Source organism: Symphodus melops (genome assembly GCF_947650265.1).
Source record: "Symphodus melops genome assembly, chromosome: 1".
Classification (NCBI taxonomy): Eukaryota; Metazoa; Chordata; class Actinopteri; order Labriformes; family Labridae; genus Symphodus; species Symphodus melops.
Window position 1 is genome coordinate 54,019,772 of NC_136691.1, and position 18,776 is coordinate 54,038,547.

The following is an 18,776-nucleotide window of genomic DNA, read 5'->3' on the forward strand; positions in this document are numbered from 1 at the left end:
AGAGTGAGAGAATGTAAAGGAGCCAGTAAGGGCAGTGTAAGGCTGACAATGATCTACAGCAGACGTTACACAAACACAAATGTGAAGAGTCCTATCTTGTCCTCCGTTTCACCTGTACAACAGGTGATGACAGAGAAAACCACAATCCTTCCAATCCACTTTCTTTTGCATCTTCCTTCCTGTATCAGATTGTTTTGTTTTTTTTCTTCATTTTTCTGAATCACCAAAAAATACAAATCAAAGCTGAACATGGAGTGGCAGTCTCACGGATGCACTCCAGATTTGAGAAGATGTGTAGCACAAAACATGCTCACACTAGTGACTGAAATTATTATATGATACGAAAAAAAGCAAGGGAAACTGGCAGACATTACATGAACACCGGTTGGAGGGGCCCCAAAATGATTTTTTCCTATAGGACCGCACCAGACTCTAAAAATCACCATTGAATATAGGAAACAGCAAACATTGTGAGGCCATTTTTCCACCAAGAAGGGGATTTTTTGGATTCAGAATCCTAAATCCTAATTTGACCCCTCGTAAGCTAACAAAAGAAAAGATTAACATTTTAATTCATTTCATTTTTCACCAGCAATATTCCACTTACCCCGACTTTGAGACACTCTCACGGATTTTCCCACAGGAGTTGGATTTAAATGTTTTTTTATGTTATAAGACACCTTTATGAACACATGTGGGAAGACATCTACGAGTGAGTTATTAATTCCCAGATTTGCCGATTATCTCATAAAATTCCCTGATTGAAATACAAAGTAGATAATTCTATATCAACTACTTCTGTCTGCGGTGATATTATGTTAAAAACGTGGGTAATGTTTCCACTACAGATGTACAGTATCTACTCCGAGCTGTGTTGACATGAGCTTCAGGTTTATTTTGAGTTTCTTGGTGGGCGGGGCTCTGACTCGGACCAATCAGAACGCTTCAACTAAACAACTTCCTGCCAGGAACATAGAAGCCAGCGAGCCCCCTTTTTTTTTTAGTCAGCTGGTCTCCTCGGCACCAAATACTTCAAGTCCCCACCAGGACAAATTAACTTAGGCCGTTAAACCCTCCTCAGCGGGTTTTAAAAAAATGAGTCAACCGAGGACCCGGACTCAGCGGCTCGAAGTTGACAAACTTTAACAAAGAAGTCCGCTTGTGTCGCACCCTCTGCGGAGAAGAAGCCTCATGAAAGGGAGAGTTTTTATTGTCCTAGCTTGGTGGTGGCTAACGTTAGCTATTTGTCTGGTGAGTTACCGATTAGCCGACCGGAGGAGAGATGTCTCTCCGGCAGAAGTATCGTCGCCCACCGGCGTGCATTAAGCAGGAGCAGGACGAAGACTCGGACGCGGAGGAGACTCACCTGGGTCTGCGGAGGTCCGACGGGCTGGAGTCTCAGATCATCCACAGTGGACACTTCATGGTGTCCTCCCCGCACAGCGAGCACCCCCCGAAGAAAGGCTACGACTTCGACACTGTCAACAAGCAGACCTGTCAGACCTACCACTTCGGCAAGGCGAGCATGTCGCACATCTCCATCGACGCCTCTCTCACCAAGCTGTTCGAGTGCATGACGCTGGCGTACAGGTGAGTGACGTAACACACCTGATCTGACCATCACTGCACTCCCATGTGAGCTGTGATTGTGTCCTGAACTCCACTCAGGTCAACTTTATATCTAAACATATAAATCATAACAATCAGAGCAGTAAACAGATTTAAAAACAATAACATTGAATATTGAGGATAGTTGAGTTGGACAGCTGTGCAGAAATGTGCAAGATAATCCATGCAATAATCTCGATGGGGTCCTTTTTCAAATCAAACAATGTTTTGATGCAATGGCAGCACAAATACCAGACATTTGCATCCAATATTGGAGCAATTTCTTGTTTTTAATCACCCCAAATCTGCAGGCAAAATCCTGCACGCACTATCTATTTTGCACAAACATGTTGCCATTATATTTGTGCAAAAATGACTTCTGGTCTGGGTTAAATATGACTGAAGCTCTGAACTTGGTGCAAAAAATAATTAGGGAATTAAAGGAATAAAGCTAAAACAGTGGAGGATAGATAGATACTTTATTGACCCCGAGGGAAATTCAAGCACAGTGTGCAGTTCTGCAGGTATGTCCATGATTTACAGTGAAAATAACAAGAGTGCAGTGTCAACAGAAACTCTTCCAGTCCAGTGTTGGTTAATGTAACACATATAGTCAGTTCTGTGGTGGGGGAGAGACAGCAGAGGGGATGACAAATATCAACGACTGTTGCATATGAAGAGACAATCCACATGTCCTGTGTGTGTGTGTGTGTTTGTGTGTGTGTGTGTGTTTGTGTGTGTCAGAATTGAAAGAAGATAATGTTTGGGGCACGACCTATATGTTAGGTCACGCCCCTCGTAAAGAGGCTGAAGTCCTCCTGACAAGAGGCACGGGTTCAAGCCTGACCTGAGGCTCCTTTCCTGCACATCATCCCCCCCCCCCCCCCCCCCATATCCTACTCAATCCTCTGAAATAATGACAGAAAACCCCCAAAAATAAATCAGACAAAAAAGTAGTTTAAGGAGACTTCAAAACAAACAAACAAAAAGAAGAATAACCGTAACACCTTTTACAACGCTGAAGTCATCTAAGGCACGGGACTCCCTGCTCTTAAATTGCAGTCACGAGAATCCTCTTCATGTAACTTCCTGCTTGGCCGTCTGTGATTTGTCAGCTGTAGTGCAGCGGTGACAGAAGCTCTCAGGCTCTTAGCTGTGTTTAAGTACCGGGACAAAGTTTGGCATTCAAAACCCTGATATGATCTTCAACTTGTAAACAATCAGCAGAGAAGTGACGCAATGTACTTAATAACCGATGATTATTATTATTATTATTATGAGTCACTATCAGGCTGTTGCTGCTGATGACATGATGTGTTTGTGGCATTTTAATGTTTAGCTTGTTTCAACAGATTTACTTTGTCTAATCACAGTGTCTGGAAAATACGAAAAATGCAACAACAATCGTTCAGACCTGTAAAAATGATGCAGAAGTGCAAAATCCTGCAGGTCGTCATGGGAACGCTTGAGGCTGGCTGCGAGAGCGCTGGAAGTCACATACACACCCCCGTTCAAAAAAGCCAGTTTTTACAGCATCAATGAACATGTTTACAGCCAGTTACAAAAAAAACAACTAGAATAGGTCTGATTATATTTTAAGCAGGTAGCTGACCCGACTGATGGACGAGTGATGTGTCACTAAAAGTGACTAAAAACCTGCCTCAGCTCCAGCTCTTTAAGGATATGGATAAACTTTATTGATCCCCCAATTGGGGAAATTTGGGTGTTACAGCAGCTCCAAAAAACAGGTAACGTAAACAGCATCAATAGCAAAAAAGAACATTTACACTAATTAAATTAAGGGGTTAAAAAAAGATACAATAAAGGGTGAGCGATCGTTATGTTGAGACAGGATTTCCAGCGTGGAGACCGCCATCGATGGGACTTCAAAACCCCCCCTTGCAGAAACCACTTGATCAAGTCAACACTGTTGTTTCTCAAACCCAAACCAAAAGGAGGGTTTTCTAATATTAGATTTGTCTAAAATGAAGCATTTAAAGGTTATGAGTTAACAGACGCTCCCGGCGTCGTGTTGCCCGTGGTTCTCTGTTTGCACATGTAGCGTGTAACTGTTATGTTTGTGCACCGCCAGCTGCTCCCACAATTCCCTTTGACTTTACAAACTGCACCAACTTAGATTCTTTGGACTTGGTCTTATTTTTAGACCAGGAAAGCACCACGAGCGGTCTCTATTCTGCTGTTGTCATTCATCTGAAAAAGGAGAGCTGGTGTCTACTTATTTACTCTGCAGGCTCTGTGAACTTTCCCCCGCTAACGCTGCCTCTCTTTAGTGCGCCCAGCTAGACTCCCAACCTGCTCCCCTACTTCATAAATCAGACTTTTTTTTATTTTTTTTTCACTTCTCCTGACAGAATTTTTACAAAGTAAGCACACAGTGACAGCAGGAAAGGACTGGAAAGGAAATACAGACCTCTAAAACTGACACTGAGGATGGAAAAAGGGAAACTCTGAACCAACAAAGTGACGCATTTAATCAGAGTGGAAACCAGATTTGGTTTCTCTCGATGGAAATGATCTCCGGTGCAAGATTCAAGATGTTCTTGTCATTACAGTTAAACCGTTATCTAAAACTATCTATATCTATAAAATGTGGGGGAATTAAAGAACATGCTTTTAGAACAGTCAATCAAAATACACTTCACCATGTTTTTCTAACACTAACATGTGACCCCAGTCTGTCTACAAACCCCCCAATTATAAGAAAAGTCCATCCTCTCCGTCTTCTGCCTGCTCCGCTTTTCAGAAAATGTGAGCTCAAACAGGCCGTTTGGAGATGTTCCCTTCATGACATCACAAAGGGCAGTAGCCCCTCCCCCAGGTGGGTGACACTCCCACAGCTAGGTGTTTGTTCTGCCCTCTGAGTCTGCCTTCTCACCGTAAACAATAGGACATGGAGCGAGAAAGCACCGAGTACACCCGAGCCCTTCCAAGAGAGGGGGCGTGGTCAGAAACAGCTCATTTGCATATTTAAAGCTACAGGCACAGAAACAGCCTGTTCTGAGCAGGTGCTGAAATAGAGGGGTTTATAGACATGATCAAACACAGGATCAGAGTGGATTTACAACAACACACTTTACATATGTGTTTTGAGGAGCTTTGGACCTTTAACATAAACATCTGTCTTATACAAGCAGTCTCCTTAATTAAACCAAACATTTTGTAATAAATTAGCAGGAAGTTAACGGGTGAAAGAATAGAAGACAGCAGGATAATGTCCAAAACAGTGAAAATAAAACTGCTCTAAAACAAACGTCGACGTTGCGCTCATCTCCATTTCTCGTGATCTCAGAGTCACAAGAGCAGCAGGTCGGCTCGTCCTCTGACCTTTACATCGACATAGCTGATGATCGACTCTACCTCACAATGATGAGCCCCCTGTTCACACACACACAGCTGCATTTATACAACTCACTGGTTCACTCACTGTAGTCAGTGCAGGACACAAGTATGCAATCTCCTCATGTCATAAATCTTTGACTTATCCATGTCACGCTGACCTTCATAGATTCCTCCCGACTCCACGTCCTTTGTTTTGATCTTTCGATCTTCTGATTATTGTCTGTCAGGGTGACCTGTAGTGTGAGGAGTTTTTATTTGGTTATAAAACGGACTGACAAAAATGATGATGCCTCAAAATCAAACCAGACCATCAGCTTAAATATTGGTTATTTCTGTACTCTTTGAATGATTTTATTGCATGTAAAGGGGCTGGGTGTCTGACGAGAAGATTAAAAGCCAAAACACGATTTAAACAGCAAAGATTCTCTCTAAGTCCAGAAAACATAAATTACACACAAAATCAGTAAAAAAAAAAAGTAGACTTACTGCTTAGTCCACAGGGGGCGCCAACATCAACCAGAAGTACACTCAGCAGCAGCCTTAGCTCTTAGGGCTAGGGGTGATTGTCACGTGTCCGTGTTAATATGAAAACCAGGTGATAATTTGGGAAGAGTCAGGAGACAGTAAAGGTGTAATTCTGTTGATAAGAAAAAGAAGAGTGGGACCGTGATCTTGATGTTTGAGAAGATGTCGCTGTGCTACATGATGAGATGTCGCTCATCAGCTTTACTCTTTTGTTCTTGACTTTCTTAGTGGTAAGCTGGTGTCTCCGAAATGGAAGAACTTCAAAGGTCTCAAACTGCTTTGGAGGGATAAGATCCGCCTCAACAACGCCATCTGGAGAGCCTGGTACATGCAGTGTAAGCGCTCCACGCCCTTCTACCGCCTTGTGTACATACTGTAGTTTACTGTGGACTCCAGATTGACCTGAATTTAACACCCTTTTTTTTAAACAAGCTGCAGCATGCATTATCATCAGTGTGAAAACATTTTTTTAAAAAAAGCAGATGTGTGTTTTAGAAAAGAAAAGAAGCGTCCACATAAAGGTAATGATCCAGTGTGCGCCATAGCGCCAGATGCTGATTTCTCTTTGCAGGAACAGGAAACCGAAGGTGACCTTGACTTTTGCATTTCTACTTCCAGATGTGGCGAGAAGGGAGAATCCTGTTTGTCACTTCGTCACTCCTCTGGATGGGACCATGGACCTGGACATCAACCGTCCTGCGGAGGTAAAGATAGACGAGCGTAATTATTACGGAGTCCTGTGACGGCCCGACTGAGCCGATAAATAACTCTCTGTTTAGTCTCCTGAGCACTTCACATTAAGTGGCACTTCCCTTCTTTGTGCCGTTTGTTTTGGCGTGTTTTGATTCGTTTCCCTTCCCTTCTCTTTCCTGATCAGGCGACGGCAGCAGAGGGGAAGTGTTGGAAAAGAAGAATTGAAATTGTCATCAGAGAATACCACAAGTGGAGGACGTATTTTAAGAAAAGGGTAAAGCATTGTTTTATTCTCTTTGATGTTGTATTGAAGGAGTTTAATCTTTAATGTCGCTTTCTGAATCGTTCGCAGTTAAACAAGCACAAGGACGACGACCTCTCCAGCTTACTGAAGGTGTGTACAAGGACATTATGAAAAATTCACCAAAGATTCACACTAAGCACTAAAGTCATCATCTGTTCAACAAGATGATGATGATGAAGTGTTTAACCCTTTGCTAACCCAGTGAAAAAAATTAAGAGATCCCCTCCAGATGTTTCTGTAGGCCGATTTTTTTTTTTGTGCACAGAGGGGGGGGAAAAAAAGAGCTGCACGTGCCTCCTGTCTCCATGACAACAGTCACTTTAAAAACAACGCAGCCTTTTCAATATATGTTTTGTCTTTTGAGATTTTTCCAGCATCAAATTAAGGATGTTTGTTGACATGGAGCGAGGAGGACGTGGGTACGATCCATAGGAGAGAGAAAAAAATACAGGGAAAAAATCATATTTTGAAAAGAGCGCCCGAGATGTCCAACAAGCGCCTTTCTGAAAAGTTGTACGATTTTTCACTCGGAGGAGCACAGAGCAATTTTTCTAAAAAAAAATAAGACATGGCGTTTTAAACGACGATATTCAGAGTTAATTCCACCAAATATAGATGACTTGACTCGTGTTAACTTTTCTCACTTTTCATTTCTCGTGGTCTGAGAAATGCTGCGTCGTTTTGTTCTTTTAATCGTTTCATATTTTTGGAGCTTTAACAACCTAAATGAGAATTTTCGGTTTTATTTGGAAGTTGAGGAAAAGGATTGTATACAATAAAATAAAATGTGTATTTTATTCATACACAAACCTTTTAAACAGTAAAACCAAAGAAGAACATAATTCTGCAGTGGTCTCTTAATTTTCCCGAAGCTGTTTTTTTTTTTTTTACAGATCTGCAACTTTTCACTCAAAGTGCTTTTGACAGCTTGCATCTAACTGAGCTTGTAACGCACCAAATATATCCACCAAAGGAAGATAATTCACTGTTCAGATAAGTGCATGAAGTGTGGTAAAGTTCCTCTTATGACGGCTGTGCTTCTCGCTGCATGTGTGTTGCATTTTGAACCCTCGAAGGGACCAGAGGAGCAGCTGTCGCTGTTCGGGGAAGTCTCTCCAGACATGCTCCGTGTCTCCTTTTATCAGGATGAAGACCTGGCTGCACGCCGCCTCCCTCGTAAGCTCAATGAAACGCCCGCCCCCATGGAGATGGACAACCTCTTCGACATGGACGTTCTGATGTCCGAGTTCTCCGACACGCTCTTCTCCACGCTGGCGTCGCACCAGCCCATAGCCTGGCCCAATCCCAGAGAGATAGGTGAGAATCAGAATCCGTTTTATTGCCAAATAAATTTACATATATACGAGCAATTTGTCTTCGTGTTTTGGTGCATCGGTGCAAAAAAAAAAGTCTAAAATAACAAGTACTTAAATAAAATAAAATATGAGAAGCAATTACCAATAAATACAATAGAATTTAAAAAAATGCAAATATAAAGAATAATAAAAAACACACAAAATGTAATAAAAAAAATGAGAGAGGGTGCATGACAGAAAATAAAATTTAAAAAATAAGAGAAAATGTTTCAGTTGTCTTCTCAGTTAAATCATCCTAATATGATTCTTAGTATCTTCAACATTCGATTTTTCCAGTTTTTTCATGAACTCCGTCTTCTGTACGTTGGTTAATACAATTCTCTAAATTCGCTGTTTTCATTATGCACTCTTATAATTTCAAGAAAAGTACAAGCAGAGCAAAACAATTAGGGATCAAGACTGAGTCAAGACCAAGGTCATAAACCTGACAAATCCTCATCTTGTGTTCAGGAGTCGTGTCAATCGCTTCGATCGCAACCAGAAGGGGAAAAAAAATCAAACTCCAAAATAATTGAAGTTATCTGTTCTCGGTGCATTTTCTTTCTAACCAAAGTAATGAAGTGGAAGAATAAACTTTCAGTGGTGGTTTTTACTGGAGTTTAAAATCTGGAGTCGGCCCAGCATGAGAGCGAGATATGACTGAGTAAAAAAAACGTAATTTTTTTAGACGGAGAGTCCGAGCACGACAACCTCGTCACATTTCTTCATCCTTTACTCACGCAAACATTTTAACTAGAAATCTGATAAAGCCACGTAAAAAAATTCAATTTTCTTATTTTTGAGGGTTCTGTGGCAGAGTGAGAGCCTGAATACGGGCGCTCCTTCATGTTTGGTTAATCTTGCAACCTCTGCCTTTGATTCTCTACAGCTCACGCGGGAAACGCAGACATGATCCAACCAGGACTCATCCCCTTACAACCCAACCTCGACTTCATGGACTCCTTCGATCCGCTTCAAGGTAGCGGTCCTCCCCCCCGGCCGTAGAAGCAGCAGCAGCAGATCAACACACAAGCTTATAGAGCACACTTTACTGTAATCAAGCACACGTGTTACTCTGGTAACTCAGCTGCAGCAGTATGCTTAGCCTAACTCAAAAAGTAGTGTGTGTGTGTGTTTTTTTTCACTAACCTCGAGCTAACATAGAGACTCTTGTTCCAGACTTATTTCACAGCCTCCGTCAGCCCATCTTCCCCTCTGTTTCCCCCACTGCATCATCTGTCACCCCTCTACCCAGCAGCATCTCTCAGACTCAGGTAAACACCGAGCCAAGGCACCGTCCCTAACACACAACACCTTCACCTCAGTGTTTAGACTTCATCATTTTCAGCTGTTTGATTTCTGCCAGATCTTTTTACCATCAGTCTGCCTGAATTTAGCGACACAAAAATCATAATATTACTAAACTTGATGTCATGGCGCCTTTCATACATGACGTCTGCTGCTCAGACTGCTTAACATTTAATGGATGTTCTGTTAGGATTATCAGTGACTCATTTTAAAGCTGCTCTCGCCCTTCAAGCATTACCAGAAGTTTTTGTTTGTTTGATTTTTTTTTTTTTTTTTTTTTTTTGTGCCACTGTTGGTGAAAGTTGGTAAATTTATTTAAATATTAATTAATAGATTTCTCAGGTACTACTGTATAATTCACCACGTTTCATCGCCTCATTAGAAGTTGATTGGCCGAAAAGAAACTTGACAGCAGGATTATAGAGCGTTTTTTTTTCTTCCCCCCGATCAGAGGAGGAGCAAAAAAGGATGTGGGTACAAGACACGATATGTAGGCAGCTCCTCCGAGGGGGATTTCGGATTAAGTCCCAAACCTCAGCAGTACACCACACGTGGCGTGCACAATCAGCAACTCAAGCTGTGGACACACTGCAGGGTTACAGAGCGCAGAAACAAAAGAGCTCTTGAGGTCTGCATGTTTGTAAAAAAAAAAAAAATGATGCATTTAATAAGAAGTAAAGATTTTTACTTGTTGAAGACTCAATGATGCACAAGACTAGAAAACACACCATAAGAAAACGTGTTCGGGGGGGCGGTGCTTGTTTTTATGTTTTTTTTGTCTTCAGCCTATCACATCCCTGATTCAACAGCTGAGCAGAACAAATGTTTATCTGTATTTAAAAGATTCATAATTCAAATTGTTGACGATGTCATTGCATTCGAATTTATGAAAAAAGAAAAAAGAAAAAAAAAAGCACATGAGAAGTTCAGAGCGTACTAATGTGTTTCAATCTGACCCAGCATTAATATGAGTTAACATAAATCTGAGTCTCTTCTGAATCATCATCATTTCTCTTAAAGTCCGGACTAACTGTGTTCCCTTTTTCCTTTTTTTTCCCCCCCATCCCTTACTGGACACAGCTGGTCTCCATGCAACTCCCAACCAACCACATCCCCCCTCCTGGCCCCCTGCCCCTCCCCTCTCCCATGGCCGCTCAAAGCAGCCGAACTGATGGGAGTGATGCTGCCTTTGCACAGAACTTCATGCCTCTGTTTCCCGGGCAGGTGGCGCCCAGTGAAACTGTAGTTTCCTCTCAGCCGTTATCCCATGATCCTCTGGCACAGTGCCTGTCAGGTCAGGACATGACCTCAGCATCACCGATGGTCCCCTCCCCCTTGGACGGCGCCTCAGCGCTGGGTAAGCCTGTCCCGTCTGCGAAAGCCTCCCCCGCTGTCCCACCCAGCAACGCAGCCACCACCTTCAGTCACGCCTCCGAGTACAGCTCCATATCCTCCCAAGCTCCGCCTCCTCCTCCTACTCAGCTCCAGCCCATGGCTCCTTTGAACGCTGCTCCTGTGCAGCAGCACCCTCAGACTTTCGCCCTGCCTCGCCCCTTTCATTCATCCAGTTCCAACAAGAACCGGCCCGTGCAGAGGATCGCTCCTGCTCATCCACTCCCCGCCTCCCACCTCATCCTCACAGGTCTGTAGGAGCAAGAGGCTTTCTCCACTGATTGATGCTGTTATACCACAATATAGCACTTAGGAATTCCTGCAGCTCCATCCTTTGATAATGTCCTTAAAAAATAAGACCCACTGTTATTGATCATGAGGAATCTCTTTTTATATTTATATAGATAATTGAATGTAGATTTAGAATAACATTATGACCATCTGTAGTCGTCACTCTGGTCTGGGTTTCTGTGATCCCGACCTGACGAGACAGCATGGACTCCACTCCTCCCTGAAGGTGTGCTGTGGGAATTTGACAGCAGGACGGGAGCAGCAGATGGGTGGAAAGTTCAGCTTGGGAATTTTGGAACTTTCCTTGGGAATTTATGGGAATTAACTGGAAATTGAGGGTAATTTTATCTAACTGTGTTATATCCAAGCATAATTATTCACATTTAGTTTTGTCCTTAGCAGACATTCATGCAAAATGACATGTGTGGCTTCAGTAGTCTCTTTCAAAGTGTGGTCTAGAAATCAACAGTGCATGTGATGGAGGTGTGCACAGTGCATGTAGGGGGCGTGGCCTCAGCAGCCCCGCAGTAAGCGTTGTGCATGTGATTTCAAGTTTACGTGCATGAACTGTAGTTGTTTTAATCTAGAAGATTATGCTCAAATACGTTTTCCCCCAAGGATATTTACGTTCTCTGTTCAGAGCCAGGACCTTCAATTTTCTTAATTCCCGGTTTATTCCCATAAATTCCTGTTAATTCCCATGGAAAGTTTCCAACTTTGAAAACTCCTGGAATTTTGCAACCCTGCAGCTGATCCTTTAAGTCCTGTGAGTTGCGAGGTGGGGCCGCGCAATAAAGGAAAAGTCACAGATGCATGAAACTGAGGCTGGATTCATCTTATGAAAGTGATCATGTGTTCACATATAAATGAACATTTCTCTTTCTTCCTGCCGCTGATTGCTCTCTCAGCTCCTTTCCCAGGTCACCCGAATGCTGTGATTGTGACGCCGTCGCCTCTGAAAGCAGAAGTTGTGCAGAACACGGGCGTGGTCATCGCACCTTCTCATCTCGCAGGGGTAAACATTCATCTCTGTCCCACTGTTTTTTCACTTCTGACACCACTAAGTGCTGATTTTCATCAAAACAAAAACACAGTCATCAGTTCAAAACCAAAGCTCTCCTCCAAGCTCCGCCTCTACTTCACTTCAAGTCCTTATTTTCATTTACGTGGACGACACACGACAGAGGGAACTCAGGTTGAAGGTCCTGTGAGAAGTTTTAACAAGTAAAAAAAAAAAGAGAAAAAAAAACTGATTGAAAATATAATTGTTGCGTCTTCATGGCGAGCAAATCAGACCATGAGCAACGAGAATGACTGTTTTTGTAAAGTGGTTTTTTTAATGCCTGAAACTCCAGCTAACGTTTTTCAAAGCAAATACAATGAGTGGTACGTTGAATATGGACAGGTACCATTTGAAGATATTAGAGGCACACTTTGCAGAGCGCTTCTCACAAGAGCTTTAACTTTTCTTTAACGTGTCCTGGTCCTCACCTTTTTGCTCATGTTACGTATCTCAGGCTCCCGGATTTCACGTCATGTCCCAGCAGTCTCCCCAGCCGATTGCGCACAAAGAGAAGTCTTATCCTTCCAGCCGCAAAAATCAAAAAGCCTCATCAAGTGTCGGTGAGAGATCAGGATTTACAAAAGCAAATTAGAGTTCAAAAACTGCTCATTTACAAGATGTGTTCATTCTTTTCCCAGCGCACAGAGAGCCAGGATCAGGTCAAGGGTCGCCGTGCGGCTTAGACCAAGTCCCGAGTCCCCAGGCTCTGCTCAGCAGCAGCAGCAGCAGCACAGCGCTGGTAAAGAGTGAACATAATCAGGTATGTCAGCTGTCTTAAGATGTTTTACATCATCAGCATGTGATTGTTGTGTTGGATTTAATGGCGGGTCAAAATCGTAGAATCTCCTCTTCTCCTTTTGTGATAGACGATGATGAACTCTCACATGTCGTATTTTCTTCCTGCTCGCGGGCGACAGGGTCGGAGGACGACGCACATATCTGCCGAACAAAAGAGACGATCAAACATCAACATCGGCTTCAAAACGCTCTGGAACCTGGTCCCCACTCTGAAGTCACAATCAAATGTAGGTGCAGCTCTCTTTCTTCACAGTGTGTGCGGAGTGTTTGTTTACCTATTCAATGTATTTGTCCCCTCCCTTTTTTTTTTTTTAGATCAGTAATGCAGTCACGTTGCAGAAGACAGTGGAGCACATCGGGAAGCTGCAGCAGGAGAGGCAGCAGTTACAGGAGGAGGTCAGGAGACTACGAGAGGAGATCGAGGAGCTCAACACCTCCATAAAGTATGCAAAGACATCATATCACATCTGCTTTTTAATGTTATACAAAATTAGACTGGTGCTTAACTCTCTCTCTCTCTCTCTCTCTCTCTCTCTCTCTCTCTCTCTCTCTCTCTCTCTCTCTCTCTCTCTCTGCTTATCCACAGCGTGAGTCAGGAGCAGCTTCCTGCAACCGGTGTGCCAATCAGGCGGCAACGAATCGACCACATGCAGGAGAAGTTCAACGAATACGTGAAGAACCGAACTCTGCAGAACTGGAAGTTCTGGATCGTATCCTTTTTAGTCGGAGAGCGTTCATTGACCCACGCAGATTACAGCTCATTTCTAACACGCGGTACAGAGAAGGCATCTGGTCTGATCGTCGTCATAACGATGATATCCTGTGATGTTCACTGTAAAGGTGGAGTTGAGTTGTCCCCGTGAGCAATGAGTCAATGTTTAGCTTGATGAAAGGGTGAAATGAGGTCTGAGTGTTCTAAGTCACATTTTCTCCTTCTCTTCAACCAGTTAAAATAAGTCATTAAAAACAGGTGTGTGAAGTGTGTTGTTATAAATCCACTCTGATCCTGTATTTGATCATGTCTATAAACCCCTCTATTTCAGCCCTGCTCAGAACAGGCTGTTTCTGTGTCTGTAGCTTTAAATATGTAAATGAGCTGTGTCTGACCACGCCCCCTCTCTGGAAGGGCTCGGGTGTACTCGCTGCTTTCTGGCTCCATGTCCTATTGTTTACGGTGAGAAGGCAGACTCAGAGGGCAGAACAAACACATAGCTGTGGGAGTGTCACCCACCTGGGGGAGGGGCTACTGCCCTTTGTGATGTCATCAAGGGAAAATCTCCAAACGGCCTGTTTGAGGACACATTTTTCTGAAAAGTTGGAGCAGGCAGAAGACGGAGAGGATGGACTTTTCTTATAAGAGAGAGAAACCAGAAAACTGGCTGCTTAACTTGACGGCCAATTAAAAGGTGTATTCAGGTGATAGTTGAGACAAGTTTTTAAACTGACCCAAAGAAACAAGTGTGTGATGTTTGAATGTGTTCCTTGTGAATGCAGCAGAGAAGTTTTGAGCCTGTGGGACTTCCAGCATCGTTTAATAAATAAATTGATGACGACATTTTGAAAATGAAGGCTTTATAAGTCATGTGTTACAGTTTGAGATGCCAACTCTGTTACCATTTTTTCTGACCACAGTTGACCATTACGTTATATTCCGCGTGTTGTCTTGTTACTAAATCCTGTAATTTACGAACAAAAGATGAATCAGGTAGTTCATGATGATCCTTGACTTGGAGCCGTTCCAGTTCAGCATCATCATCAAGCCGCTCTTTGACTCGTTCAACGGGATGGTGTCGACTTCGACCCGAGCAGAGCTGTGTCAGACGACGCTGCAGTGGCTCGATCGTCACTGCTCTCTTCCGGTGCTGAGACCCAGTAAGTCAAACGGACGACCTCACGCGTGGCCGTTAATTCTCTGACACGTGACTGTTAAAAAAACTAATAATTACAATCAGGATCTAAATTCAAAACAGTTCAGGAAACTTTTATTTGTACACAGGGGGCAGTTCAAAAAAGGAACTCCCTGCTGAGCTTTAGGTTGCTGGACCTGGGCCGCTGCTGGGAACCTTACCCTAAAATATACTGATTGACTAAATGATTCAAATCTTTTAAGGCTCTGCAGTCACGTCATCAGCTGGAGAAGAATTTCTTCTTTGGGTCATTGTTCTCAGCCTGTCATTCAGGACTCTGGAGCATCATAGGTTGTTTTATGCTTGGGGCATTTTGTCTTTATTGGAGAGATAGGACAGTGTGGATAGAGATGGAAATTTAGGGAGAGAGAGTGAGTGGGGATTGACCTGCAGGAGAGGAGCCACAGGCTGGAGTCGAACCCGAGCCGCCTGCGTTGAGGACTTTAGCCCCCATATATGGGGAGACGCGCAATAACCACCGAGGGCTCTGGAGCCGGGAAAACTTGGATGCTGCAGTCGTGGAAATGTCCTGAAATGACAAACAGACGTACAGGTTCTCCTCCTTGGCGGGTTTTCAGAGACGACACCGAAACTATGAATAAAAACATGAAAGTATGTCGTAAACGAAGCAGTGAAAATTGTTTTTTTTTGTTGTTTTTTTTTAGATTCTTTGAAGTAGCCAGCCTTTGCTCTAATTACTGCTTTGCACACTCTTTAACAAGAGCGTATAGAGCCTCCTGATCATCGTTTTTAATTTGCCTTTTTACAGCCAAATTCTCTCTGTCCAGAAACTTCTAAACGTGAACGATGCAGCTACATCAGATTTTGCAGAAACGTTTTTTACACCCACACACTCTCAAACAAGGTCATTTTGTGGTTTTGCTCAAGATATTGCTTGTATCACCATAGACGCAGGATTATATTAAAGATGCATGCATGAATAATGGTATATGTAAAAGCAAATGGCAGGTATGATTATATGATAAATGGATTAAATGGTGATAAAAAAGAAATGCAAATATAGTAAAAGCAAATTCAACAGTTGCAGGACGTTTTCTGTACAGATTGACGGACGCACTGTGATTTTTGTTTGCTTGTTTTTCAGTGGTGCTGAGTACCCTCCGCCAGCTGAGCACAAAAACATCGATTCTAAGTGATCCGTCGCTGCTACCTAAAGAAGCCCTCCATGCCATCACACAGCCGGATGTGTAGCGTCACTCTCAGAGGAAGAGGAACACATATCGCCTGCTTACCTCCTGTTCACTCAGGGGGGGTTTAGCACGTCTTCCACAGATCCGCCCGCTTCCCTCAGTAATGAATACGACATGCAGGTGAGCCTCAGTGACTTTGTGGTGAGACTGACACACGCAGGAAGCCTCCCTCTATCTGACATCAAGAACAACGGTGCAAAAAAAGTGGCTCCTATCGTTTTGCATCTGAACGACAGCCAGAGCGGACGCCTGCAGACTCTCTGAGCATCTCATCGGACGGTGTGCTTTTTTTTTTTTTAACAGAAATATATTTTTGATTTTGCTTTTTACAATTTAAGAGCAAGGTGTCAAAAAAAGGGAAATGCTGAGTGCTCCTTCATTCACTTTTCTCTCTCAGATGTACAAAGTGTTTGGATGTGAAGCTTTTTTTTTCACAAGGAAAACTACATGAATGTTGGATTTCTTTCAGAACAATAGCTGACAGTTGTTGTTTTTGTTTTGTTTTGATTTTAAAAGAGGCTTTTTTCATATAATGATGTAGAGGGTCGCCTGAAAGATTGGTAAGTACTTAAAAGAAAGGTGAGAATCCGTCCCTCATTTACTCAGGTGAATGTTATTTTGCAAGTTGCATCCGTAGTTTCTGTCGACCTTTATGCTCCGCTCTCTCTGCCCGTGTCCACCAAGAGTCATCTTGATCAGGATCACAGTCAGCTTTATTGGCCTGGTTTGCTTTTACACACAAGGAATTTAACTTTGTACAAAGGTGCCACATTAAATATGAACAAGTAAGCAAAGACTAATAAATAAGTTCACGCATGCACTTCTCCTGCTAATTTAAAGAAAACGTCCCCCCCCCCCCCCCGAAATCTTCCCGAGTTGCTCCTGCAAAGTTTAGTTCCCCTCATAGAGGGAACGAGTGAGGGAGGTCTCAGGAGGCAAAAACGTAAAAAATAAATAAATAAATAAAAAAGTGGACGCTGCAGAAGTCGCGATGTAATGTTTACAAAGACGGCGGATGATGCAACAAAAGAACAAACTGCAGGATCGAAATATTTCTTGCTGCGTTCACTCTTCAGCTCACCTGGACTTCTTGTGTTGTGTGTTTTTTTTCCCACTGAGAGGCCGACAGCAGAAAGTGTGCTTCAAGTCAAGGTTCCCAAACTGCGTCTGTTCTCATTCACACATGGACAAGGCCGCCTTAGGGAGCATAAATGAAAGTCCAGTACAGATACTTATTATATCACCTACATTTACATGTACAGTGTTAAGAAGAGCGGAGCTGAATGCACAGCAGCTGTAGGGGGTCTTTAAGGGTCTTTGTCGAGCACTCAGGGCTGCGCTGGTCAGCGTCATCGTTCTCCTTCATAAACAAAAGGAGTGAGGATCGCTCTCTTCTGCGAGGGTACGGTTTACACCACACTTTTTTTATTCTGTTAATAATTTATAAAGGTTGGAAATGACAGAAAAGAGCCGTCGGTGTGCCTTGATGGAAGACACGAGAAACGGAACAAAAAGCCATATGAGACGAGCAGAGCACCCGTCCTCTCACTTCTTCACTCTCTGCTGGAGAATCGGCCTCCTCAGATTTGATCGGCCTCCTCAGATTTGGTCGGGAGTGTTAACAATGAAGTGGCCTTACTCGTCTCTGTGCAGGGTGATCAGTCAGTCTGTGTCCTTTTGTTTTTTGTGTGTGGTTCAGCTCTCCTCAGGCAGACATTGATTTGGTGACTGGTGTTTAAGTTGTTTTTTTTTCTGCAGAACTACTGAGTTTACTCTGAGTTTTACGGTAGCAAAAAAAAAAAGCGAACCTCCCATTGGTTCCTGTTTGACGAATGTGCAGCTCTTTTTTTTAAATGTGGATGCAGATGTCTTTAAACAGAAGATTTTACTCTTTTTTTTTTTTTAATACATCTTAAAAATGTCTTTGTTGACATAGAGGCTGCACACTTTGCATTGATGTTTTAAAGTGTAAAAAAAAAAGTGAAATGAATCTTAAAAAAGTCCAGTTGTGTTAAGTCCAATTACTTAATGAAACTACGTTAACAAAAAGGAAATCTGAATGTAGCTATTAGTGTTATGAATGAGTTTTTTTAAGCTGTTAGTTTTTCTTAATATCTTCTGTAAGACATGATCAAACGTGATGACGTAGCGCCTCCTGCCCACTCAGATGTGCATTTACATGATGTTCTTTTCTCTCATTCTTTTATGTTAAAGTCAAACCTGGTTGTATTTCAAACCTCCATTTGCTGTTTGTGCAAATGTTTGTGTTTTTTTTTTTGTTTGTTTGTTTTTGAACCGATGATGTACAGTATAACACTGCAGACAGATTTTAGTATTTTATTTGTTTTGAAGAAGTAAAGATATTTTTATTGCTGCATCTGAGTGTTTTGTTTTGTTTCTCTTCTGGAGTTCATGTCTTCAGGTTTAAGGATGTCTTCCAATAAAAGCAACAACGATACAAATCTTTTTTTTTTTTTTTATTGTTTTATTTTGCATAAATTAAATAAATATCTTGTTTTAAATAAACATGACTTTATAATCAGATACTGACAGTGAAAGGTAAGAACGTCTTCCAGAAAACGTTTCCTCTCTCTGGATTTTGAATCTCAACAATTTCAAACAGTGATCATTTGTATTAGATGGAGTTATAAGTGGCTGAGCTGAGCCTCCGGTCCATGGTGTGCAGCAGACACGTCGCATACACATAACGCTCTGTGTGCTCCTGAAAGGTGGGCAGACTGCAGTTTTCCATTGCCTGCACGTCTTTGTGCAGGTCCAGAGCGAGTTGGCAGATGTAGTCCAGGGGTTCTGACATTTTTCCCTGGATCAGCTCGGATATCTTCAGCAGGTGGCAGTTGAAGGAGGAGAGGTGCCTGGCAGTGATGGGCTGATCACCGTCCCCGACCAGCTCTGTGAACTGCTGGGACAGACAGGGGGTGCTGGGGAGCTGTGGGGAAGAAG

General features: G+C 42.8%; 1 protein-coding gene across 2 annotated transcripts; it reads left to right on the top strand.

The window, feature by feature from the left end:
* Positions 1-998: 998 nt before the first annotated feature.
* mlxip (MLX interacting protein) lies at positions 999-18,277 on the top strand. Of its 2 annotated transcripts, none has more exons than XM_079358031.1 (17): positions 999-1,590; positions 5,722-5,828; positions 6,112-6,197; positions 6,371-6,460; positions 6,539-6,580; positions 7,636-7,807; positions 8,735-8,824; positions 9,025-9,119; positions 10,234-10,795; positions 11,745-11,851; positions 12,354-12,459; positions 12,538-12,659; positions 12,817-12,924; positions 13,013-13,140; positions 13,284-13,407; positions 14,440-14,569; positions 15,710-18,277. In XM_079358031.1, the coding sequence occupies exons 1-17, from the start codon at positions 1,283-1,285 to the stop codon at positions 15,814-15,816; spliced, it is 2,484 nt and encodes an 827-aa protein (XP_079214157.1). In that variant the 5' UTR covers positions 999-1,282; the 3' UTR covers positions 15,817-18,277. The 2 variants fall into 2 exon arrangements, with proteins under 2 accessions (XP_079214157.1, XP_079214156.1); XM_079358030.1 differs by having other exon boundaries at positions 7,567-7,807; positions 15,710-18,192.
* The last annotated feature ends 499 nt before the right edge of the window (positions 18,278-18,776 follow it).

Coding starts and splice junctions, on each gene's coding strand:
- mlxip (XM_079358030.1), top strand. CDS start 1,283: ATGTCTCTCCGGCAGAAGTATCGTCGCCCACCGGCGTGCATTAAGCAG. Junction 12,660..12,816: donor TAAAGAGTGAACATAATCAG/GTATGTCAGCTG, acceptor CGCGGGCGACAG/GGTCGGAGGACGACGCACAT. Junction 13,141..13,283: donor GAGCTCAACACCTCCATAAA/GTATGCAAAGAC, acceptor GCTTATCCACAG/CGTGAGTCAGGAGCAGCTTC.